The sequence below is a fragment of the Haliaeetus albicilla genome, chromosome 7 (assembly GCF_947461875.1).
Source record: "Haliaeetus albicilla chromosome 7, bHalAlb1.1, whole genome shotgun sequence".
Taxonomy (NCBI): domain Eukaryota; kingdom Metazoa; phylum Chordata; class Aves; order Accipitriformes; family Accipitridae; genus Haliaeetus; species Haliaeetus albicilla.
Window position 1 is genome coordinate 5,841,374 of NC_091489.1, and position 22,190 is coordinate 5,863,563.

The window sequence follows — 22,190 nt, forward strand, 5'->3', positions numbered from 1 at the left end:
GCTGGGGCAGCATTTTCCAGAGCCTCTGTAGCAGTGTTTTCCCTTGTTCCTGTGCTGTAACTACCCTAGGCTTGCACCTGCAAACCCCAATATCGCACGGTATGGCAGGTTCTTAAGGGAAGTGACGGCCACTAGTGTGCAAATCACCCCTTCCTTCTGTATCCCTTGTTGTATTTTTTGGTTTACATTAGGGGACTCAATAATACGGATGCTCAAAGCTTAATAAACCAATATGCACAAGCATCTGCCCCCAGCCATTGTATGCTCCAGTCAGCACTAACAGTATCGTAAGAGAAAACAATAGGGATTTCGCACAGGTCCTGATAAAAACTCAATAATTATTAACGGAATAGTATGATGAGGGAGACCACACGCTGTACCAGAAAGGACGCTCTGCGAGGATGCTCATTTGGGAATCCTGTCCCTTCTCTTCCTAGCTGGTCTCTGGGGAAAGTTTTCCCTGTCTCTTTTCTCACTCTGTCTTCCCCTCTCACTCCTTTCCCTGCATCCCCAAGAGTTTTACCATTAGAGCTGATGTATGCCATCAGCTACGGATCCACTAATAAACTTTCATGCATGCAAGCCTGTCTCAACATCTGTTGTGCAACACTCTTACACATTCATCTGTGAAAGTTTCTCTAAGTTTCTAGGTAGCCTACTTTCACCGAGTAAAGAGCAAGCTTTTTAAACAGTAGCCAACAACCTTATAGGTCCTACAGCTCACAGTACATCACACCACATTGAGACTTCATTGCAGCTACAGAGAGCACTACTGAAAGAGCTTTAAAAAAAATTAAGCAGTAATCAAACCGCAGTTGTCCTGGTACAATTTGTGCAGACTTGTCACTTTTGCATGTGAGCCTGAAAAGAGAGCAAAGGTGTTTTAAGGAACTTGAACTGAGTTTTTAATGCAATAAACTAAGCTTTACCTTCTGTAGGAAGAGGACAATCCTCACAAGCATCTTGGCATGCAGTTCCTCCAAGGTGAACAGAGTTCGAGGCGTGCGGATGAAAATCTTGGTCTTGCCATAAGCAACATCGTGCTGAAATCCATGACACTCTATGAGCTTCTTCACAGCATCTTTGTCTGAAGGCAGGTCATGGTTTGGCCAAGTGAATTCCGAGATCATCTTGTACCTGTAATTACAAAGTACAATTTACAAATGTAAACTTGTCATCTAGGCTCTCAAGAAGGCTAATCCCCAACACATTTTAGAAATAATTATGTTCTAAATTCTAATAAAATTGATTACATATAGAAGAGCCTCAAGACATCCTCTGTAGGAAACGTGATCCTCAAAAATCCAAGGAAAATTAATATGAGAGGCATGATTCTGTGAGACGCTGAAAAAAAATATTGTGAGGAGCTCAATTCATCAACACTGAACTGATGCAACACGACAAACCTCACCATTGTCTTCCTGCAGATTTGGCAGTTCCATCATTCACACTTACAGCATTCAATTTTAAATTTTATTTTTTTCTGCGAGGAAGAAAAGCTTTGGTTTGCTCATATTCTGCATAAGAAGCTAACTGTAATCAATTGTTTTGTCAGAAACCCTAGATTTAAAAATTCTGCAAGTAATTTTCCTTGTTCATCATTTTGGTAGCCATTTCTAACAAATACTATTATTTACCAAAGTAGCAGATAGTTGACTGCCATGGTTTGTGCAAACGCCACTACTGCCTGTAATTGTTGTTCAGCCATTCCCTCCCATCCTTACTCTCCAAACTCCTTTTTACACTAAGAGAGAGAGAATGCAGGTTGGAACTAAGACAACTACAAATCAAACATGAAAGTAACTGCATCAGACTCTGCTCTCTGTAAGATTTACCAGCCTTGCAAAGTGCTGATTAGGTGAATAGATGTTTGCAAAAAGCAACAATGAAACTTCTGCATAAGATTTATGGACATAATCAAAAATGTAATAGACTTTTTCACTGTAATAGTACCCGCATTCATGTTCTAAATAAAACAAGCATGCAGCAATCTTAACCACTTCTCTATTTAAAAGCCCACAATCCAAGTCAAGCATCAATCTCAATGTTTTAGACATTCAGAATTTTCAGCTACTATTAAATGGGCGCAGCGATAAACCTTTTTACTGGGGAGCGGGTGCACTGCAGGAGTTACTAAACAGACTAAAATAAGCCTGAACAGAAATACATCACACTGTCGCTTTCATCCAACAAATTAGCCTTTCTGAATAAGCTGTTGAAGAGGGGAAAAAATGGAGGTGCACACTGTGTCTAAGCAGGGAACACCATCAGCGTGAGGGTTACAGCATGCAGACTAGGGATCTTACTGATAAATAAAACAGGCATATTAAAAAACCCTCCTCAGACTCACAACAGAAGATTTTGCATTTATACTTGGCTGGCAAAAGCATTCCTTCTCTCAAATACGTGTACACACAGGACATAAATATTTTACACTGGTTTCTCTTTCCTATTCTCATCAGGAAAATGTTCCTGCAGTAATTAATTCACTGGGAAAATCTTCCACCTTGAGACACTTACATTGGCGGGCGGGGGAAAGACAAGCAGAGTGGCAGTGCAAACCCACATGTTATTAAACAGGCCTGCTCCACTGACGGGGCCAGAAAAAAAGAGGGATAAGGTGTCAGAGAACTGAAAAGCTGCCCAAAAGAAAAGTTAAATTCTCTTCCTCCTTTACAAGAACAGGGCTATGGTATTTAAAGACATCCTGAGGCAAACGGACCACCTCCCTCCTAGCCCACAGGTGGTGGGACCAGTGGTGGAATATGGTGGCATCCTTTTGTTCCTCCCATGGCATGTGCGGTGCCATGCCACAAACTCCTTCCCCACCACAGAGAGCACAACCTGGATGCCACAGCAAGTCAAAATCCCAACCTCACTGCTAATTATAGTGAGGCAGAAGCCAAAATAAATCTGCTCACTGACACCACAACCCTTCCCCTGTCCTGCCTAGAGATCTTGACAGCTTTCAAGGTCATTTATTCATTAAACATCCCTTTCTACACCACCTTTGTTTCTCCTTCTCCGTACTTAGCTATAGAAATGCCCAGCATGCATGAGGTGGCTACTAGAGTTTACAATTCCCAGTATAGCTCTCCTAAGAACCAAGGCTTTTGCAAGCCACTGAATTATGAAGCTTTAATGAAAAATATCAGGTCTGCACATGAAGTTGGATCATACTCTTCTCTTACCACTGTGTGGTTCACAGCTATCTTGGTGTCATTTACATGCTATGTTTAACATTGCCTGGAAATAGGCATGTGGATGCCTTCATGGCGAAAGTGTTGGATTACGCTCACACGCGGCCATGCCTGCAGATGCCTCGCAGGCGCCATTCTTCTCCCTGCCCCGCACACATACCCCTTTCTGAAATCCAATCAGCTTTTTTTTGACAGTAAGTTATATATTAAAACAAAAGAATGCATCACATCTATTTAAGATACATGGTCCTGACATGCATTTCACCCAACTGGAAGATGTTTTTACCAAGTGAATGCAGGACATCTCTTGGTCCAACAAAAAAATATTTAGATCTTACTTTCTACAAATTGGTAAGGACAGACTGGTTTGCACAGAGCTCAAATAGAAGTTTTCTTCATTTCAAAGAAAGCTTGAAAAGGACATTTATTAATGGTCCTAACTGTGCTTCACTTCATTGCCTACTGGTCAATATGAGATATCAACTACCTTACAGTATTTTAGGGCTAAATAGCAATAAGCTCTTTTCCTACAGAAAGGAAAGTTATGTTTTATGTTTTTATATACACATGAACATACATATATATAAAAAAAATAAGCACACATGCACTCACATATACATATTTTTTTGTTTTAGAGAAAGAGAGAGCTATCTCTCTTTTCTATACATATCCTGATATGTATCTCCTGTCCCCTCCAAGAGGGATCAGCAAAACAAAACACAGGTATCTGTTTTGGGCTCAGAAAATCTGAAAGCTGCAGGGGCCTGTAAAGGAGTTAAACATCTGTTTATGGGACTGAAATTTTATAATATCTTTTGCATATGTAAGCAAGCAGATGACAAAGTTATGTCCCAAAATCGCTTCTCACTGAGTTACTCTAAATCTGTCTTAAAACGTGCCCCACATGCAGTGCAAGAGTCCAGAGCTGAAGGGCCTGGAATCTCTTCCATGTTGCCAGTCTCCCAATAAGCCTGTTAAATATAAAGGAACAGAAATCCCTTCTGATCTCTCTTCAAAAAACACTCAAAAAATGTGCGGCTTGTACCACAAATCATATCCCCCAGCCCCTGTAAGAGCCTATGTCTCACTCAAAAGACAAGGAATAAAGAATTTTTGAAAAAATAAAAACAATATCCAGGCTAGAAGTTTTTTATTTTTTTTTTAAGTTAGAAAAGTCAGTGTAGACTGGACTCGGAGCAATACTGCGATATGCAAATACAATGTCTGATACCTTACACTGTAGATGTTTAATCCTACTCCAGGGTCCAGCAGAACAAATGTTACAATAGCCTGAAAGCTGTACCATTTGCCATGTGCTAATTTGGTTTACTGGCTGTAAACACCACTTCTGGTCTTAAGCTTACAGGACCTCATCAAACATTCATTAAAAACAAAGCAGCTGTTTATATTAATAGTAATTACACAAATCTTAAGAGTAAATTGTAATGAATTCCACATGTGAGGGCAAAAGCACACTCTAACCACTGCATAATGTTTAAGAAAACTGATACGCAGCACTGTAGGCTGTATTTAGTAAGCCAGACCCTTTCATTCCACTTCAGGTATCGTGAAATATCCAGGCAAATCTCCACTGCGAACAGCAAAAGATCTTTCAACAGAACTTTGTTTCTAACGCATGACATCCCATCTGCTTGAATAGTTTAATTTTTTTCTACCCTTACGGCCTTTTTCTCACCTGATTCAGTAAGAGAAGTCAAAATCAATTTACTATTTCATCAGCAAGAGGTTGAATTCTTAGTACCCATGCTAATTTACTGAAGCCGTAAGACAAATTTCAATCTAAAACATTTCATTTGTCACAAGTCTAGTGGAATTAAGAGGGCAAGAAGTATCAAAAACACATTTTAATGAGGTCATGTTACTATCTCTTTTTGAGACTTCCAGTTTTAAAGTCCAGAGGTTTCCTCCTGCACAGGCATAATGTCACTGTGCACCATCAAGTGCTTCCCAAGACACACAATGTCCGTCTGTCTCTCTCACTGCAACAATTAGACAATGTTCAGAGAGAAAACAGAAGTTAATTAGCTCTGGTTTTAGGGTTGTGCTCTGGGGAAGAACCTCATTACACGTTCCTGCTGCAGCAAGTAATACAGTAAATGAATTTTAGCAGAAAAGAAGTTGAGCCTGAGTGCCCCATATGCACCTATAAACACATCTGCTTCCACAAAATGAGAGCAACCATAGTCCATGTTAGACTCATGTTTTATCATACCCAACAGCAGATATTAAACCAAACACACCATCACCCACAGAGTGAGGACCACGAGCCCAGAGGACTTAAGACTTACTCTTCACTCAAGGGGAGACAGCCAAATCACACACCTCATTCCAATGTCTGAGTTGTCTTGCAAAGAACTGAGTCACTTGCCAGCACCCTTCTTACCTGTGAAGAAACTTCTCATATGTTTGGCGGTAGGCAAAGCCTGCTCGGCGGACTCTCACGTTCTCCAAAAGGCCAAGGTATTCAACCTGATGCCTGCAACGCTCCTCGTCAAAAAGCTGTGGTGACTTCTTATCATTGGGCTTAATGCAACGGACATAATAGGGTTCCTAAGGGGACAAATCAAACCGAGTTTCACTCAGAAAGAAAAAAGTCTATGCAGACACAGCTGTTTCCTCATGAAAACAGGGGAGATGTCAGTCCACCCCAGTCATCTGAATGAGGTTTGGCTGCTTAACAGGAATGACAAGGTTAGAACAGAAATGACAAGAGTGGCACATAACACATTCCTCCCCTTAGCACACTGCAACGACATCTGTTACAGGATCAATGTGTTACTCATTCAAGTTCAACTGTCCTTTGGTATCTATCAGAATCAGTCCCGTATCACCCTTCTCTACAGACTTTGACAACAACAAAAACACTCTTCATAAAAGATAGAACAAACAATGTAATTCATTGCTACGATTGTCGGATACGGCTTTTCCCATACCAACATCTAAAAGCAGCATGGATTACTCTATAATACTTACACTATGCTGAATCGAGTTCTCTAAAGCCTGTAGCAACATGCTTGAATGATGGAAATCACTGAATGCTACCCTGTGCAGGGCAAAACCCCGCCACCTTCCATCCTAGCTCAACACCGCAAGCACCACACCTTCCACAGGACAAACACAAGCCACCAGCACACAAGTTCCTCTTTCTGCACTACCTTGGACTTGCAGAGCATTGAACGGGGTCTGGTGGCTTTACTCCACCCAGCACAGCCCGGGTGGTCCTGCCCAGAGCTGACTGGGCTGACCCTGGATGTTTCAGGTGAGAGTCCCACAGGGTCTCACACCTTGCACCGCCAGCCAGCCTGCACCCAGGAAATAAGCCCCATACACAGTCCTGCTAGACTGGTTTTGATGTTTACCTTTATTTTTATGAGATTAAAGGCAACTTTCATTTAGGCCAACATGGTCTATAACTAGCACCAGCCTATAAAGGGTGGCTATAAATCTTTTAAATGTATGTGCTTTCATCACAATGGGTTTTGAAGTCCATTAACTTCTCTCTTCATTGCTAGCCCTTGCTATCCCACTTTTAACTTTATTAGTGGCAGGAAAATCAATTAAGAAGCATCATAAAGGCCCACCTTAGTTTTTCAAAGTAAAATTGTGTTCTTATAACACTAATATATATTATTTTTTAAGTAGCCCTTGCAAAAGGAGTGGCATATTCTGCAGGTTAGCAGAGCCTACTGCCCACCAAGTCTCATCACTAGCCACAGCGAGAACTCAAATGTGGATCCCAGACAGCTCAGAAAGTCACAATATGTCCAGAGACTTGCTTCAGAGGACATGTCAAAGATGCACTTAAACTGGAGCATTTAAAAAATCAGTTTACAGCAATGCTAACATTATGATAAAGGGAGATAAGCAGCCTGTCTGAATTCTTAACATTAGAAGATGTCACCTTTCATAAACACAACTGATAATTAAGAATGAAATTTCAGCAATTTTCCCCTGGACTAGATGAAACAGGTGGCTGTGAAACCATCTGTAAAACTGCTCTAAGTAACCAGGGGCCCTTTCTCAAAAGGGAAACCCCAAGGGTTCTCCAAAGGAGTCTGTTCTGTTCCAGTACTACCGGATGGTTTCAACAGTGATTTGGATGAAGGAGTACAATGTGGGTACTAAATCTGTAGGTAATATATAGTTTCAGAGTGCAAGAACCCACAACGTTAACAAATGGGCTGAGTGGTCTGGAAAAAAAAGGGAGGGGGGGTTAATTTAGCAAGGACAAATGCAAAGTTCCACGTTTAGGCAGAAATAGTTGTATAATAAAAGAATGAAAAACTGATTTGACACTAGTGCTAAAAAAAGATCTAGGCACTCTAGCTGAACATGAGTCAAGTTCACGTTTTTCTAAGGAAGGGGCACAGGAACAGGAAAATTTTAAGACAAAAAAACCCCAAAAGATTTCTACTTATTTGAACATTACATTCAGTTTGGGGCACTGCAGTTCAAGTGGGATGCAAATGGCGGTGAGTCAGTTCAGGGAAGAACAAGAAAGATCAAAAATCCAGAAAATGTGACTCAGAGGAAATATGGTTTTAGTCTTCAAGGACTGAGAAGCCACATAACCATCCAATGTTAGACTTTATACACTTAAAGGGTAGATATAAAGAAAAGTAAAGATTCAGTTTTAGGACAAAGAAGGACTGACTTTAACTACAGCATAAGAATTCAGATTAGGCATCAGGAGAACAAGGAATGGGTACAGAATGCCTGCAGAAAGGAGGGGAACCTCCATCACTGGAGAGGAACAGCCTGAACAAGCACCTGCATAGAAAAGGTAGAGACAGAGATGCCCTCAAACGGGAGATGAATTCCCAAGGTCCTCTTTAGACCTATTTTCTGTGATTTGTCTATGATTTAGCCCCATTTTCTATGATTTTACATCACTCACCCAATCTCAGGATAATATGAAAGGCCCAAAATTGCTATTTTCCCTTCCATAATATTGAAGAAACAAGATCATCCTTGACTATCCTGGCTAGTCCTAACATAACCTGGAGGTACACAGCACTAATGAGAGGCACACGGAGCTTCCCCTCACTAACGAACATGAATAGGTTGAATATGAGTAATGAAAAGGCAAAGATATGGAGGCCTTGGAAAAGCAGAGCTTCATATCCTAGAAACTGATACAAACTGCTGGATCTTCTGGGGAAGGTGTTGGACTGGAACATTTCCCTGCTTTCTTAAGCATGCTATCAGTAGCATCAAGCTGTTCTTTTCTCCTGCAGGGCTGTCCTTGGGGTAGGAATATATGGCACTGAGGAGAGTGAGCAAAACCTAAGCCAATCACCCTTACAAGAGCTGGCAGCATCCCTGTCCTGCCTACCCTCCATGCAGCAGCCCAGGAGTGCGTAAGTAGGTGTGGGGAGTGCGTGGGTACAGAGAAGGATGCGTGGGCAATATACATTCTTATATCGTCTCCCTTCTCCTCTAGTGACTTCATCTCTCCCTATGAAGGGCATCAGGGATAGCTCTTTCACAGTCTTGTTTGGCTCCTTTCCTTACCAGGGAGACCAAGGCAAAGCTGCACGCAGTAGAGAAAACTGCCCCACTTCCAAAGAACCAGCTGAGACCCCTGGTAGGGCAGTGCTCTCTTCACCCTGCTCTTCTCTTCATATCCTCAGAGAGCAGTGGGCTCAAAAAAGGAAGGAATACTAAGGACACAACTTCCCTGGGGCACCAGGAAGCCAAGCAACAGCTCTGTTCTGCATGAGGTCTTCTACCAAGTCACCACCACATGAAGCACTTTCTTCTGCCATGGTAATTCAACACAACCCATACCTATGGTATTTGTTCTCCTTTCCTTAAGGAGAGAACGGTGAAATATTATGTGCTGGTACAGTTTAAAGAGTTCTAAAAGATTTACACATGAACTTTTTTGGCTTTCTCCTGAAAGTTATTTCTGTACTGAAGGTAAGAAGGTTTACAAGGGTCTTTATTCACTCAACAGTCTCCTACCAGCTCTCAGAACTTGCAATCTGCGTGGGTGACAATTTTTCCTTCAGTTGTAGAAGGAATGCAGCTCGGCTGTGCCACGGGAATGCAGCTGTCATCGGTGCTCTTCACGCTGTCTCAGACATTGTGTGTCAAACTATGAAGGTAGAAGCAGTCCTTTCTGAACTTTGAATCAGTGTTGAAGTAGGTTTGACGTGGTCATGGCAGCTATAACTGATGAGGAGTAGGAGTTTGCTGCACCTGATGGCTGCAATTTATAAGCTCTGTGTATTGTAATCTCTCAGTTGTATGGTAAGAAACAAAGGCCAGGTCATTCTTCTGCTAGAACAAGTCTCCTATATGACTGGAAATAAGCAGGTTGTACAGAGACTCCCCGAATTACACCTGAACTGAGAAGCTATGAAAGAGTCTGCAGTTGTGAAAGGGAGAATTGCAGACCATTCACCATCCCCTCTTGCTAATATTCGGCTTGGGCCAATTCTCCATTCACACGTTAGTTACCCTTAAGGACAGACCTATCTCGGTGTTAGCAACAGGATCACTAACATCAGAATGATGCCAGACGATGCCAGATCTGCCCTCAGTACTGTTGTGTAGCATCTGATGTCAAGATGAATATAAATCCTTTGATGAGATTGATATCACAAATATCCTACATTTGATCCACAGAACTACAACATCTTGAGAACACAGGTACCAGATTAAGGAGTAATTAGTAGCATGAAGTCAAGAAAGCGCATCGCCCCTGCTCTGCCTCAAGGGAAATGGCGTCACTTGTTCATTACTGACATTATAGTGTCCAGTGCACAGCGATTCGTTATTGCTAATACATAAACTCCCATCATCACTGCAAAGCTGGCTGCTTGGGTTGTCATTCATGTCTTCGCCATTCAAAAATGCAGCAAACCTCAATGCAAAAAATCTGTGACTTCAAGCCCAGCACAGAGACAATTGGCTGTATCTGCATTTGCTATAAAAGGCAGAAGTGAAGACGCTGCTTTCCTTTCGGAAAACAGAAATAGGAAGTTCCTGCACAGACAGGAGATCATCTATCAGTGCAATTACAGTGTAATTAAAGCCTCTCAGCAACGACAGCTACTAGGGTAAATTCTAAAGTAGATTATTCCATGCTTACAATCCCACCAGCCTCAGCTCTTCAGGGGGATAATTATGCAGCTCCCATTATTACACCATGAGGCTGTCAAGCCTGGGAGCTGCATTTTATAAACGGAAGAACTGAAATACAGAGACACAAAGGCCCCAGTTCCAAAAGCTGTTTAGATGTCCAATTGTAACTGATTTATTATTTTTTTTAACTCAGGCTGAGGGATTTTTAGACTTTTAAGTGTTAAAAAGAAAACAAACCAGTTTAACGTCATTGCTAAACAAACTCCTCCTGGAGAGATTTCTTTTCCATAGTTTATAGCTCGTTAGATAAGGGAGACGACACAGGACTGACAAGTTTGTGCTGGATATGTCCAATCAGTCACAGTGATGACATTATAACTTACTAGAGATGAAGCCTGTCAACCTGGATAGGAGAGGAGAGGTATGGAAGAAAGAAGAGTCAGACAAAAGGAGTTACAGAGAAGGAGAGGAAAAAAAGAAAAGAAAAAAAAGGGGGAGGGGGGGAAGAGATGCATGTCCAGTAAGAGTTCCTAGAGAAGCTCATCATTTACACCATGTCAACCAAAGGACTTCCTGTGTCAGTATTTAAAAGAAAAGCCACTCAAAGTAATCCATCACAGAAAGACTAAATTCTCAAGAGAATAGCACGGGCAGTAAAACATGTGCTTGAGAAATGTTACATGGCAATTCTGTAAAGCTAGTTTTAGTTTTGGTTTGTTTGGGTTTGGGGGAGAAAAAAAAAAAGGCACTTTTTTCTACCTACCAGAGGTTTCTGCCCAAAAGACTCTCAGTGTAGTAAGTCTGGAGGATTACGGTATTATTGAGATACCAGTACTGATAAGCGCCACTTCAACTCAGCATCCTCCAAAAACCTATTTCCTGAGTCTTCATACTCATATGGACATGTGCATACACCAGCTGAGGTCAAAACTGTATTTATGAACAGCTCCTGCAGCGTTAACAACAGTTTTATGCTACTCACCCTAATGGAAGCATCTGACACCCTAATAACCACACCACCTGCCTCTTCCTCTCAGGGACCACAGAACTGTGCTTCATTACCAAATTCCAGATTTAAACCAGAATACCAACAAAACAGAATTTTAAAGGTGGTTATTTTAAATACCGGAAAAGTTAAATAACCAACTAATGCTGCAGCTACTGTATTCATAGACTTTGAGCTTTGTTTCTGATATTATTATTATTATTATTATTCCTGCCCACCAAATTAGCATTTTTGGAGACTATTCCCCCAAATGACAGGTTTAAAGATACTGTTGATACTGCCAAAAAACGTGCAGCTTTCCAGTAAGGCCAAACGAGTATCAATGAAGGAGAGCTCTTGGACTGCCATTCTATCTGAGGACTGTAGAAACAGAGCACATAAATATGCTTTAAAACAGTTTACAGAGAAACATTAAGCAAGCAAGAACAGCCTAGGTGGAATGGGAGGCCAGGATGAGAAAAGCAGCGCTGACTGCACTTACACTAGTAAATCATCAGCTCAAACTGCAACAAAACTCAAGCCTATCTTCTTCTTGTTTTTTTGAGAAACAACTGAGAAAAGCATGAACTGGTATTACCTCTCCCTATGGAACCTTATTCCTCTGACATCTGTACACCACAGCAGCTAACACCGCTTGTGCAATGCTGTTTTCAGAGAGCTGTTTTCATCAGCTGTTACCACAGGCTTCCCAAAAAAAGTCCTGCAGGGTCCAAACCGCAGTCAGACACATAGACGTTGTCATTGTTGATCCCCAGAAGTGCAACTCTGGTCCCAAGTTAAGCACAGGAAAAATGAGTAACACAACCCGAGGGAAGAATTACAGTACCCATAACTGCAATGAGTGGTGTCCCCCAAAGAGACAGTGGTTTTACCGGCCCAGGAACAGCAACTGTTCACCCGCTCTCCAGCCCCCAGCAGAAGTAAGAGAGCCAAGACAAGTATCCAAACTGGCAATGACTCAGAGGCAGAGCATCCCATTTATTTGTGCATAACCAGTATCTAGCAAAGCATGGCTTGAATGCCCAGTTATTAGCTTGCTAATAACATGCACATAATTATTAACTGTCTAAAAAGTCACCTCAAAGAGATCCTCAGGGCAGAAGGGCCAAACAGAAGCACTATCTCTCTGCACTCTGTTTTACTGTTTGAAGTACACAATGGTTGTGTTCAGGACCCTTATCTAAGCAGCCTCTCCTTTCTAGGACGCACCAAAATTTAGACCCTTTAAAGTAACATAAGCTTGAGTTCAGGATGGGTCTCACCAATTTATTTTGGTTTTTAAGATGCATAACAGCCAGGATCTCCACTAAAAATAGCTAAAGCTCAAAAACGTAACTTAGTTTGCAAACTTAAGTACCTACAAACACTGTTCTGCAAGGAGCGTTAGCCATGTAAACTTTTAAACAGCAGACTCCAAAGTGCAAATGTCACCGCGTTCATTCCAGCTCTCCATCATGCTAAAGGTTGGCCATAAAACACTGCATAACCAAGACAGCCCTCGGCTCCTTCCTGCTTGGCAAGAGTCCTTGTTCAGTCCTGACAAACACACTTGTTTAATGACAGCCTTCCCTTTAATGGGATCCATAATTCTCTGGGAAATACAATGCTCTAAGACAATTTTCTTCATTGCTATTCAACAGAAAAATCAGGAAAACCCCAACATCTTCAATACAAGTTTCTTAATGAAATAAAGAATGGGAAAGGACTATACCGAGACACACAGAGGAACCTCCTAGTGAATTCACGAGCTTAAATTCGACTTGGAAACAGCTCCTGGTTATGGCCTATCCTTGAAAAAGGCTGACATTTGTGATAGAGATACCAATGATAAATGGACTAAAACTAACTCATTTCACATAAGCCAGCCAGGCTTCAATGATGAATTCTCGTACCTACTGACTCAAGATGGATGATGTGCGATTTAACTCTTCATCTCCTGCTGTGAGTTGCAGGAATTGTTCAAACCACCACAGCACATGGCATTCTCTTGACTATTCTATTTTTACAAATACCAGGTGGCCTAGAACAATTTTTCCAATAAACAAGCAAATGAAGTTTTTCCACCAATGCTTGCTGAACATCCCCACCAACAGCTCCCTATCCTCCCTTGATCACAGCCCTCCACTACAACACCCCCAGTTGCTGTCTGTATTGCTCGAAACACCTCACTGCAGTGCATCAGGTTCCCTACCCATTTGGCTAGGCAAGAGATAACGTGACTGCTCTGTACGACCGAGAACTGCACTAACCACAAGCGGCATCAATCAGAATCTTCTTTCTTCCTTCCCCAACTACTCATTTTCACAACACACAGAGAAACCTCTCTGGGTTCTTGACATCTCTATACCAAATTTAGGTTAGGGCTAGCCAGCAAATTATTTGGAAGACTGACAGATCAGGTAAATCTTGACTCCTTGGAAAGTCTGACTAAAGCCTGTCCTCATCTCCCTTCCATCAGGGTCGCAGCCATCTTCTTCAGCCCCAACAGCTCATGATTTGCCATCCAGGAAAGCTCCTCTCTGGCTGCACAGGCAGTGGGGTAGGACCTCTCTCAATCTCTACTAATGGTGCCTGCCTAAAGCAAGACCTGGCCTTCGGCTGGGCTAAAAAGGGCATCCTCTTAGCAGCCCTTAGTCAAACAGTACTGGGGAGAGCGATGGGGCTTCATTCCTCAGTCAGGAAGCTCAGCTAGCACCACAAGACAGCTTTGGTCAGGCTTGCATGCCCTCCTGCAGATTTATTGCTGAAGATTAAATCCACTCCAGAACCAGAAGTCAAAAATATAAAGCAAGCGTGTTTTCACCTCCTAATTCTGGAAAACATGAAGCAATATATTATTTCTTGTAATATTCCCAGTGAGGATAGCTTTCTCTTCCTATGCACAGCCAGCACTGTATGACTGTGCTCTGACCAAGACAGCACCTATGAAGATTTTGTTACTCACAGGGCTGCCACTCCAAGCAAAAATTCAAATAGTACTCTACTCTTCACAGAGTTGTCTTATTAGAACAAGGATTATCTTTCTACAAAGCTTTTCCTAGCCTTACCACATCTGCGTGCATGTTCTTCCTCCAGATCTTCGGCCACTAACATTTCGTTTCCTACCACAACTCCCAAGAAGATAGTCAGAACACATTGCCCTTTATTGCTTAATTATTCTAAATGCTAACATATATCACTACTCTGGGCTCACTGTTCATCTCTTGTGAACCACATACGCCTTCTACAAGGTTACCAAAATGCCAGGAGTCCAGCAAGGTCACCTGGCATCAGTAACACCCAAATAATTCTTAGTGATCTCAGCTCACATGAGGGATCACACTACTTGCCTCATCCTGCCACTCAGCTGCACTGCATTCAAACAGCTCCTTTCCCAGTTCATTCCCTCAGCTACCTTTCTTCACACAAAGTGGTGCTTGCCAAAGCAATACTTTCTACTATAACTTAATTATTTAATAAAATAAAAGGTTTCACTTCTCACTCTCTGACACAGCAAAGAGGAGGAAAGAAGGAAATCATGCAGGCCTGCCTGTATTTTCATGGAAGTCACTTGGCATTGAAAACCAGAAAAAGAGAATCTCTCTACCGTGAAACTACATCCTTTGGGCCGCCTGCCAAAAGAGCTTTGTTAAAGATTATTATTTATTTGATATAATAATTATTACCTAAGAGACTGGCTTTCCTACAAGTGAAAGATACACTGGTCACAGAGGAAACAAAAATCTACCTTCTTTATGCGGGGATGGCAGCTAACTCTCCTAGGAGATCTTCACAGCTGCCCATTGTCACAACCAAAGCTCATCTGCCATTGATCAGCCTGGCTTTCCAACTAATTGCAGTGATAGGAAGGTGGCAGTCCCTCCACGGAGAAGCTACACCCTACTAATCAGAAGCTGGAGTCAATTTTGAAACAGAAATATTTACCTTCGATGCCAGGTTGTCCACTAGTGCAATCATGGAGTTCTTAAAAAGAGTAGCAGCTGTCAGAGGTCTCTTGGTTACCTCAGTGATGCTCAGTTTACCTTCAGGCCACATCATCTTCAACACAGGGTTAGAGCTAAAAGACAGTCTCTTTAATTGCACAGTCTAAAAGCACTTCTGCTAAATTCAGAATTCAACAGCTTGCTTCTACCCAGATCTACTGGTGTTTTCAGCTCAAAATGTATCAGCCAAACCAATATGACATTCCTGGGCAAGATATCTCTTGCTCTTGAGCAATATATGGTTGAAGCTTACAACCAAATATTCTGGAAAAATGACAAGCGCATTCTCCTCGTCAGATAAAGATGTGTAGTAATGGGATAGTAAAAATCCTGCAGAAGTGATCTATCAAAAGCAGAGCCTGCCTTACTGACACAAACATAAAGAATTTAATCAAAACAGAAGAGAGTAAGACCATAGCCCACAACATCCTCCCTTGAAACTTGCTATCTGATTTCAAGCTGGTTTTCTGCACCATTCTTGATATATAAAGTAATTTATACATTTTAGCCTATATTTTCTTGAAGGGTTGAAGGTGAGGTAAAATGTCCATGATGGATGGCAAGAGCTCTGGAATAGACAAAAGCTGAAAGCAGTTACAGCAATCTAATAGCCAATCTATCACATGCTTTAATATGCTGTAAGTGGTCTTTGTGAACAGCCTTTACCAGAGAATTCAAGGAAAACAGAGGCTAAATTTAATAAAACCTCTGTACAGCAAATATTTTGCAGGTTTTTGGTTAATGTGAAGTCTTGAAAACACAAACAGCAAGACTATTCAAGTAAACATAACAGGATTGTGAACTAAGTTAATACTTGTACTAGCTTTTAAACCAGGTAAACAGAGTTGTCCATGCAGCTGCAGGCTATTTTATGCTGACATCTACCTCTGAGCAAAGTCTCTGAAAGGTTGAGATAGGCCACAGTCACAAAATAATTAGAACATGTTTAATGCCAGCAGACAAGGAAAACAGCTTTCTGGGGCACTTATAGATACACAGACATTTTGACAGGATTTCAAATTTGCTTGTCAAAGGCAACTTTTACTTGCCTGATTAGTATTCATAACACGTGACTACATGGTTTAAATTTTTCATGTCACTGCACATATGAAAAGGATTCAAATCTATTTGCCCATTTTCCCCCCTCACCCCTATACTTTCTTTCAAAACAGGGACTTCTAGCTGGGGCAGTGATTATCTGTCATTGACCAAATGCTACTCGGTATCTTTAGCATTGATTAAAGAAAGATCAGTAATGGTACATTTGCAACTGGTCCAAAAACCTGGTTAATGACAAATCAAGCAGCACAGGTAATCTCTGCACAGCTATCTTGATTGCATGAGTTGGTTTCAAACACACATTCTAAATTTAGTTAAATTAAAGGTTATATCAGAACAAAAACAACGTATACAGAATAAGGACTTTATCCTGAAAAATCAAACTAACAGCCTTTGGGTCATGGTGGATATACAAAGATCAAATCCCAAAGCAATGTGTTTATTCACGTGCGCTGCACACACAGTAAAGATAGCATCAGTGAAAACATTAGTTTCTTCTAGCATCCACTCTATAAAAAAGGATTCAGATAAATCAGATTTAAATTCACCTCCTTAATATTTTTATTCCTACCTGTTGTACATGAGGCGCTTGAAGTCTTGAAATAAAGTGTCCTTGTTTTTGTCAATAAATCCAGTGACTGAGTAACTGAAAAAAAGGAAAACAGAGTTAAATGCAAAGAAACAAAGTCCTTTTCTGGGCTGCTGGTATCAGTGTGGAATCAGCATCTTTGCACTCCTACAAACACAGCAGATGCTAGTCAGGAATCCAGCTCTGTTTTCCAACCTATCACTAATTTGCTGCATGAGCACTGTGTGAGACTTAGATCTTTCTGCCCAGTTTTCCACCTCCAGTGCAGGAACAACATACATCTAGTTTTAGAAAGCTATTTGAACTATGCAGGTGAAGAGCATGATGGCTGACACACCTAGCAGGACTTGAGCAAGTTGCAGATGGCCTAAATTCAAGAGTTACACTCAAGACTTCTGCCTCTAAATTCAGAGCATGCGTTTGTGTTAAATCCTACAGGAATGATGTTTTCTTTTTCAATATGTCTAGTCCGTCCCTCTCTTGATGTCAGGGAAGATTCTCTAGTGGGTGAGTGCCTGAAATCAAGAGCAGCCTATAACCAGTGACTAGGGAACTCTCTTGGAAATCAACACACACATTTTGGACTCTTTCCTTCCTCTGTTCCCACAGAAATACCACCCTGAAAGACTATCATTTCAGAGTTTCATCTCTTCTCCAAGACTCAAGACAGACAGCGCTCTGTCCTCAAAGAAAAGGTCCAAAATCTCCCCATTCAGTGACTCCCACTCAGTTCTTCTGGAGCTTCAGATACCCCCCAGCGAAGCCTGCACCTGAACTGCAGGCACTGGGATCCAGAGCCCAACAACGTTCAAATCCCTGCACGGAGCCACCCTCAAATCGTACTGCTCCACATAACACAACTAGGCTCAAGTATTATCTGCAAATATTTCCACGTTTCAGTTTTCTTTTACAAAATTTTTCAGCCACTGGCAGTGCAGAAGGTTCAACCACTAATATGGCACCTCGTATTCTCTCCTCCTTGGCAAAATGCTTTGAAATAAGGGGTGTCTATCTGCAATCGCTCAGCAAAGACTGCATAACAAAATCTAGCTGTGCTGAATGGGCTCCAGTATGATCCCACTGGTTACCCTTACAAATTAAAGGTAAATTTAATCCCAAGGTAAAATAAATCCTAAATTATTTCCTCATTAACTCCCTTTAGATTCTGCTGGCATGGGGAGTTAACACAAATCCTAAACCATTAAATCACTCCACTGATATTCCAGACAACAGCTTTCCCAGGGAACAGTTTCTAACATATGGGCATCTTTCACTTCTACTTAATCTTCCTTCATATTACTGTCACATACCGTAGCCATTTTTGTAGGCTTCGGGTACAGAAAACTTTTCAACCTGAACAGGGAAGGCTCCTTGCACTGATACTTTTTGCATTTTAACACTACCCTGTATTTTGAGTCTGCTCAAACTGATTTGAGAATTTAAAGCCAGAGAGTTATATAATCATACTAAACAGATGTCTAAACCAGATTTTATTAGCTCAGTATAGTTTTCTTGCATAAACTGTGCTGGCTTTTTTTTTGACCCCCATCCTTTTTTTTCCCTAAAGCACTGCTCTTCTCTCATCCTCCCTCCCCATATTCTCTTTTTGTTTCAATTCCAAGTACAAAATGATATTCTGTATAGCAAGTAACCAGCATAAGATTTAATTGATAAGCAACTGCTGCACTCTGTAATTCTGTATGACAGCTATTCTGGTTCATACCAGAAGCAGCATTAAATTAGAATATTGTACCACTTCAAAGCTAGCTAAAAGACAAAAATAGAAGGTGCAACTTTATTTCTGAAAGAAACTTACATCACATCTCCAGCATAGTGCTTGATTCGAAAGTCTCTGTCAAACTCCAGCGTCTTGTCAGTTGCACAAAGCTAAAATAAATTCACATACATTAAAACTCACCCATGGATTTTCAAGTTTCATAGAAGAACAATATGCATTGGAAATAAAAAAGGAAACTACAGTTATTCCATTTTATATATGCATGTGTAGATGTGAAATCCAGTTATAACACTGCTTTGTAATATTTTTTCATGGATGCATTATAAGAACATATTTGTACAAAATCAAGTTGCAAGAGCCTATATTTTTATTAAAAAATTGATGCTATCTCAGAAACACCATTATGCAAAAAGAACATTTGTGCACTTAGAGAAACATTGCACCTAGAAGTTAATTCATTACTTTAAGTCTTCCTGTATATTTTTTTCCATTGCAGTATCACTCCTCAGCAAAGAAATGAAGCAATCAAAATAGGACAGTTACAATAGCAATGCTTGTTCTGTCCCAAGTCACTCTGGATCATCTAAGATCCACCCAGGGTGGTCACAGCTCCAGCCCTCTGCTCTCAGCTCAGACTTCCCATCACGTTCCTTTAGTACAACGATGTCAACTGCCTACATGGCAGCCATTCAGTAGCAGTGACCATAATACACTCATCCCTTCAGGAGTAACAGAAGCCAAAAAATTCATCAGGCTCAGCTTGATTAAAAAAGGTGAACAAGATAAAAATGAGCCAAAAGGGGCAGGTAGATGAATTAAGTCTTTGCAAGAAGCATAGACACCATTTAAAAACACCGAGGGCTATGAGCAAGTATCTACTATCCACCAAAAGTCTTGGGAAAATAAAAGAGGAAATTAGCATGGTTAAACAGCAGGGCAGGAGAGATTATTAGAAGCAGGAAGATATCCTCCAAAAAAGTTTGCCTGTGTCCAAGAGTAGAAAATAGATTGGCTCAAACTGACAGATGTAATAAAATAAAATATTTAAAATAAAATAATTACAAAAAAAAAATCACACGGAGGAAACCATAAAGTTTGAGTAACAAGGTACACAGAAGGTTACAAAGGTACAAGTAGTCCAGCACAACAGGAGCAGGAAGCACACCAGGGTCTGCAGAGCTGATAGATGACCAAGGTGTAGAAGGAACACAAGAGAAAATGAAGAAATGAGGCCATATCAGGAAAATAAAGTAATTTTTCTTTTTACAGCTGTGTTCACCAGCAAGGAGCTGTGGAGGATGTAATGCCTTTTTTCAACCACCCAAAACATGCATCTCAAACCTACACGTCAACAGAAGAGGTATAAGACAAGCAAAAACATAATGAAATGAAGCAACTGTTGCTACCAGACAGGACACAGCTGGCTGCACAAGCTTCTCGCTTAAAACTCATCCAATACTGGAGAGACTGGAAGGCGGTTTAACAGGATGCTAGGTTTTTTAAGGAATGTTTCTCTCTGTGAACTTCTTGTCTACTGGGCAAATCAGTTGAAAATACTAAAAAAGAACAGCAAGTGTATTGATGTAGTTGATAGTCTGCTTGGATTTCTGTGAGCCTTTTCACAAGGTTCCTCACTAACAACTCAAAGAATTTAAGCTGCTATGAAAGATAAGAGAAAGGGTCCTCACACAGATAACTGTTGGAAAGATGGGAAACAGGAGTCCTGCGGGGGCCTGCACTGTGGTCTCCACTGTTAACATCATCTGAAATGATGCATAACCTGAGGGTAATAGGAAGGTGATTAGGCTTGTTCATAGTACTTAATTATTCAGGGAAGTAAAGACAATGGCTGGCTGCAAAGAACTGCAGGAAGACATGAGAGGCTAAAGGAATGGCAAAGAAGAGCAAACGAAATTCAACATAAATACAGCGATACACACAGAGAAATGCCAAAGTTCATGGCAAATGATGGGCCCCAAACTGTCCATTCCCAACTCAGCAAGTATCTTAACTACCCTCTATCTCAAAAAGGACACAGGAGAACTGGAAGCGGCTTGATGAACGGCAAAAACGATCAATAGTACTGACTGACTGCTACAGGAGGAAGGGCCAAATGAACTAAGCCTCTTCAGGTTAAGAAAGAAACATCAGGAGACCATGGCAAACGACATGGAGATGATGTATTGGAAGACACACAGAACTGTGTTTTGCTGTTCAAGAACTAGGAGGCAACAGATGTAACCTACAAGGGAAAAGGGAGAAGGAAGGAAAACGGGAAGGAAGGAGCTCTTCACGCGAGTACCTAAGCTGTAGAATTCTTTGTCAAATCAAAAAAAACCAACCCCAAACCCAAAACAAAACAAAAACAAAAAAACAACACAACCCAAACTATTAAGGACACCAGCCCTGACTCAGGAGGTTCCTGGACTGCAGATCACTGGAGACTGGGAGCATATCAAATTATCATTATGCATTTGTCCCATATTCTTCTGTCACTTAAGACCTTCACTATTGCCTAGTGTCTTGGAAGATACTACATCGGGTGGACTAGAATGGACCTTCTCCTACACAATGCCTTCACAATCAGCTTGTTGAGATTGAACTAATGAGAACTTACCACTATTTGAAGATTTAGGAATTCATACACTATCTCTGCACTTGATCCTTTAAAAGTATAAGATCAACTGAAAAAAATCAGAACTTAAAGAGGCTGAAAAAAATGAACCTGTGATGTTGAGAAGTACTATCAGAATAGTTAGCATTTGTACAGATCTAGATTAGCATTACACAATTCAAAGAAGGATGACCCATGCTCTAGGAACATAAAATTTTGCCACAAATACTCATAGTGGAAGTGTTTGCCAGTATTTTTCCTGGTTTGTTTGGCTTTCACCAGGACAACCAAGCAGACAGCAGCAGATCAGACATGCAGTACACAAACTAGGACACTACTATTTAGGGCACAGCAGCCCCTTAGAGCTTATCCACATGGAGCTAGTGTCCAACACGCTCTACAGGGGAGCAGTGAAGCATTAACTCAGGCTGAAAGATGGGAGCTGTTCCCATAACATATCAGCATACATACTTTAACTCTTGAGGAACAGCTTCAATCTACACTGAACTTTATAGGATCTGGACAGAACTACTGCAGTCTACAAAAGCAAATTATGAAATGAAATCAAGTCCTTTGTTTTAATTCAAGCTAGAAGAGCTTAGAAAGCTGGCTTAGAAAGCTCAGGTTTCCTACAGCAGTTCTAGATGGGACTGAGGAAGATATCTTAGATACTGGTAAAGGACATCTGCAAAGACACGAGAGGGGGAAAAAATAATTATGATGCTGAGAGTTTTATGGGTCAATTTTTTCAAGGCTATATTGATTTAAATTCGAAATTAGCAAGCCAGGAAGATACATCATACCCTCCATAAACATTATTTATGCCAGTATTCCTTGTTTCCCTCTTAGTCTGTGCAAACAGTTTTCTGACAATACCACCCCCTACTG

The 22,190-nt window shown here is 41.1% G+C and overlaps 1 protein-coding gene across 1 annotated transcript in view; it reads right to left on the reverse strand.

The window, feature by feature from the left end:
* The window catches only part of MYO1D (myosin ID), a 162,438-nt gene that overhangs the window by 91,927 nt on the left and 48,321 nt on the right, over window positions 1–22,190 (reverse strand). Inside the window, exons 12-16 of the mRNA XM_069786766.1 lie at window positions 18,767–18,837; window positions 16,933–17,007; window positions 15,244–15,376; window positions 5,605–5,771; window positions 930–1,137 (exon numbers count right to left, since the gene is read on the reverse strand). Coding sequence (XP_069642867.1) covers window positions 930–1,137; window positions 5,605–5,771; window positions 15,244–15,376; window positions 16,933–17,007; window positions 18,767–18,837 — 654 coding nt within the window. The remainder of the gene's footprint in view (window positions 1–929; window positions 1,138–5,604; window positions 5,772–15,243; window positions 15,377–16,932; window positions 17,008–18,766; window positions 18,838–22,190) is intronic.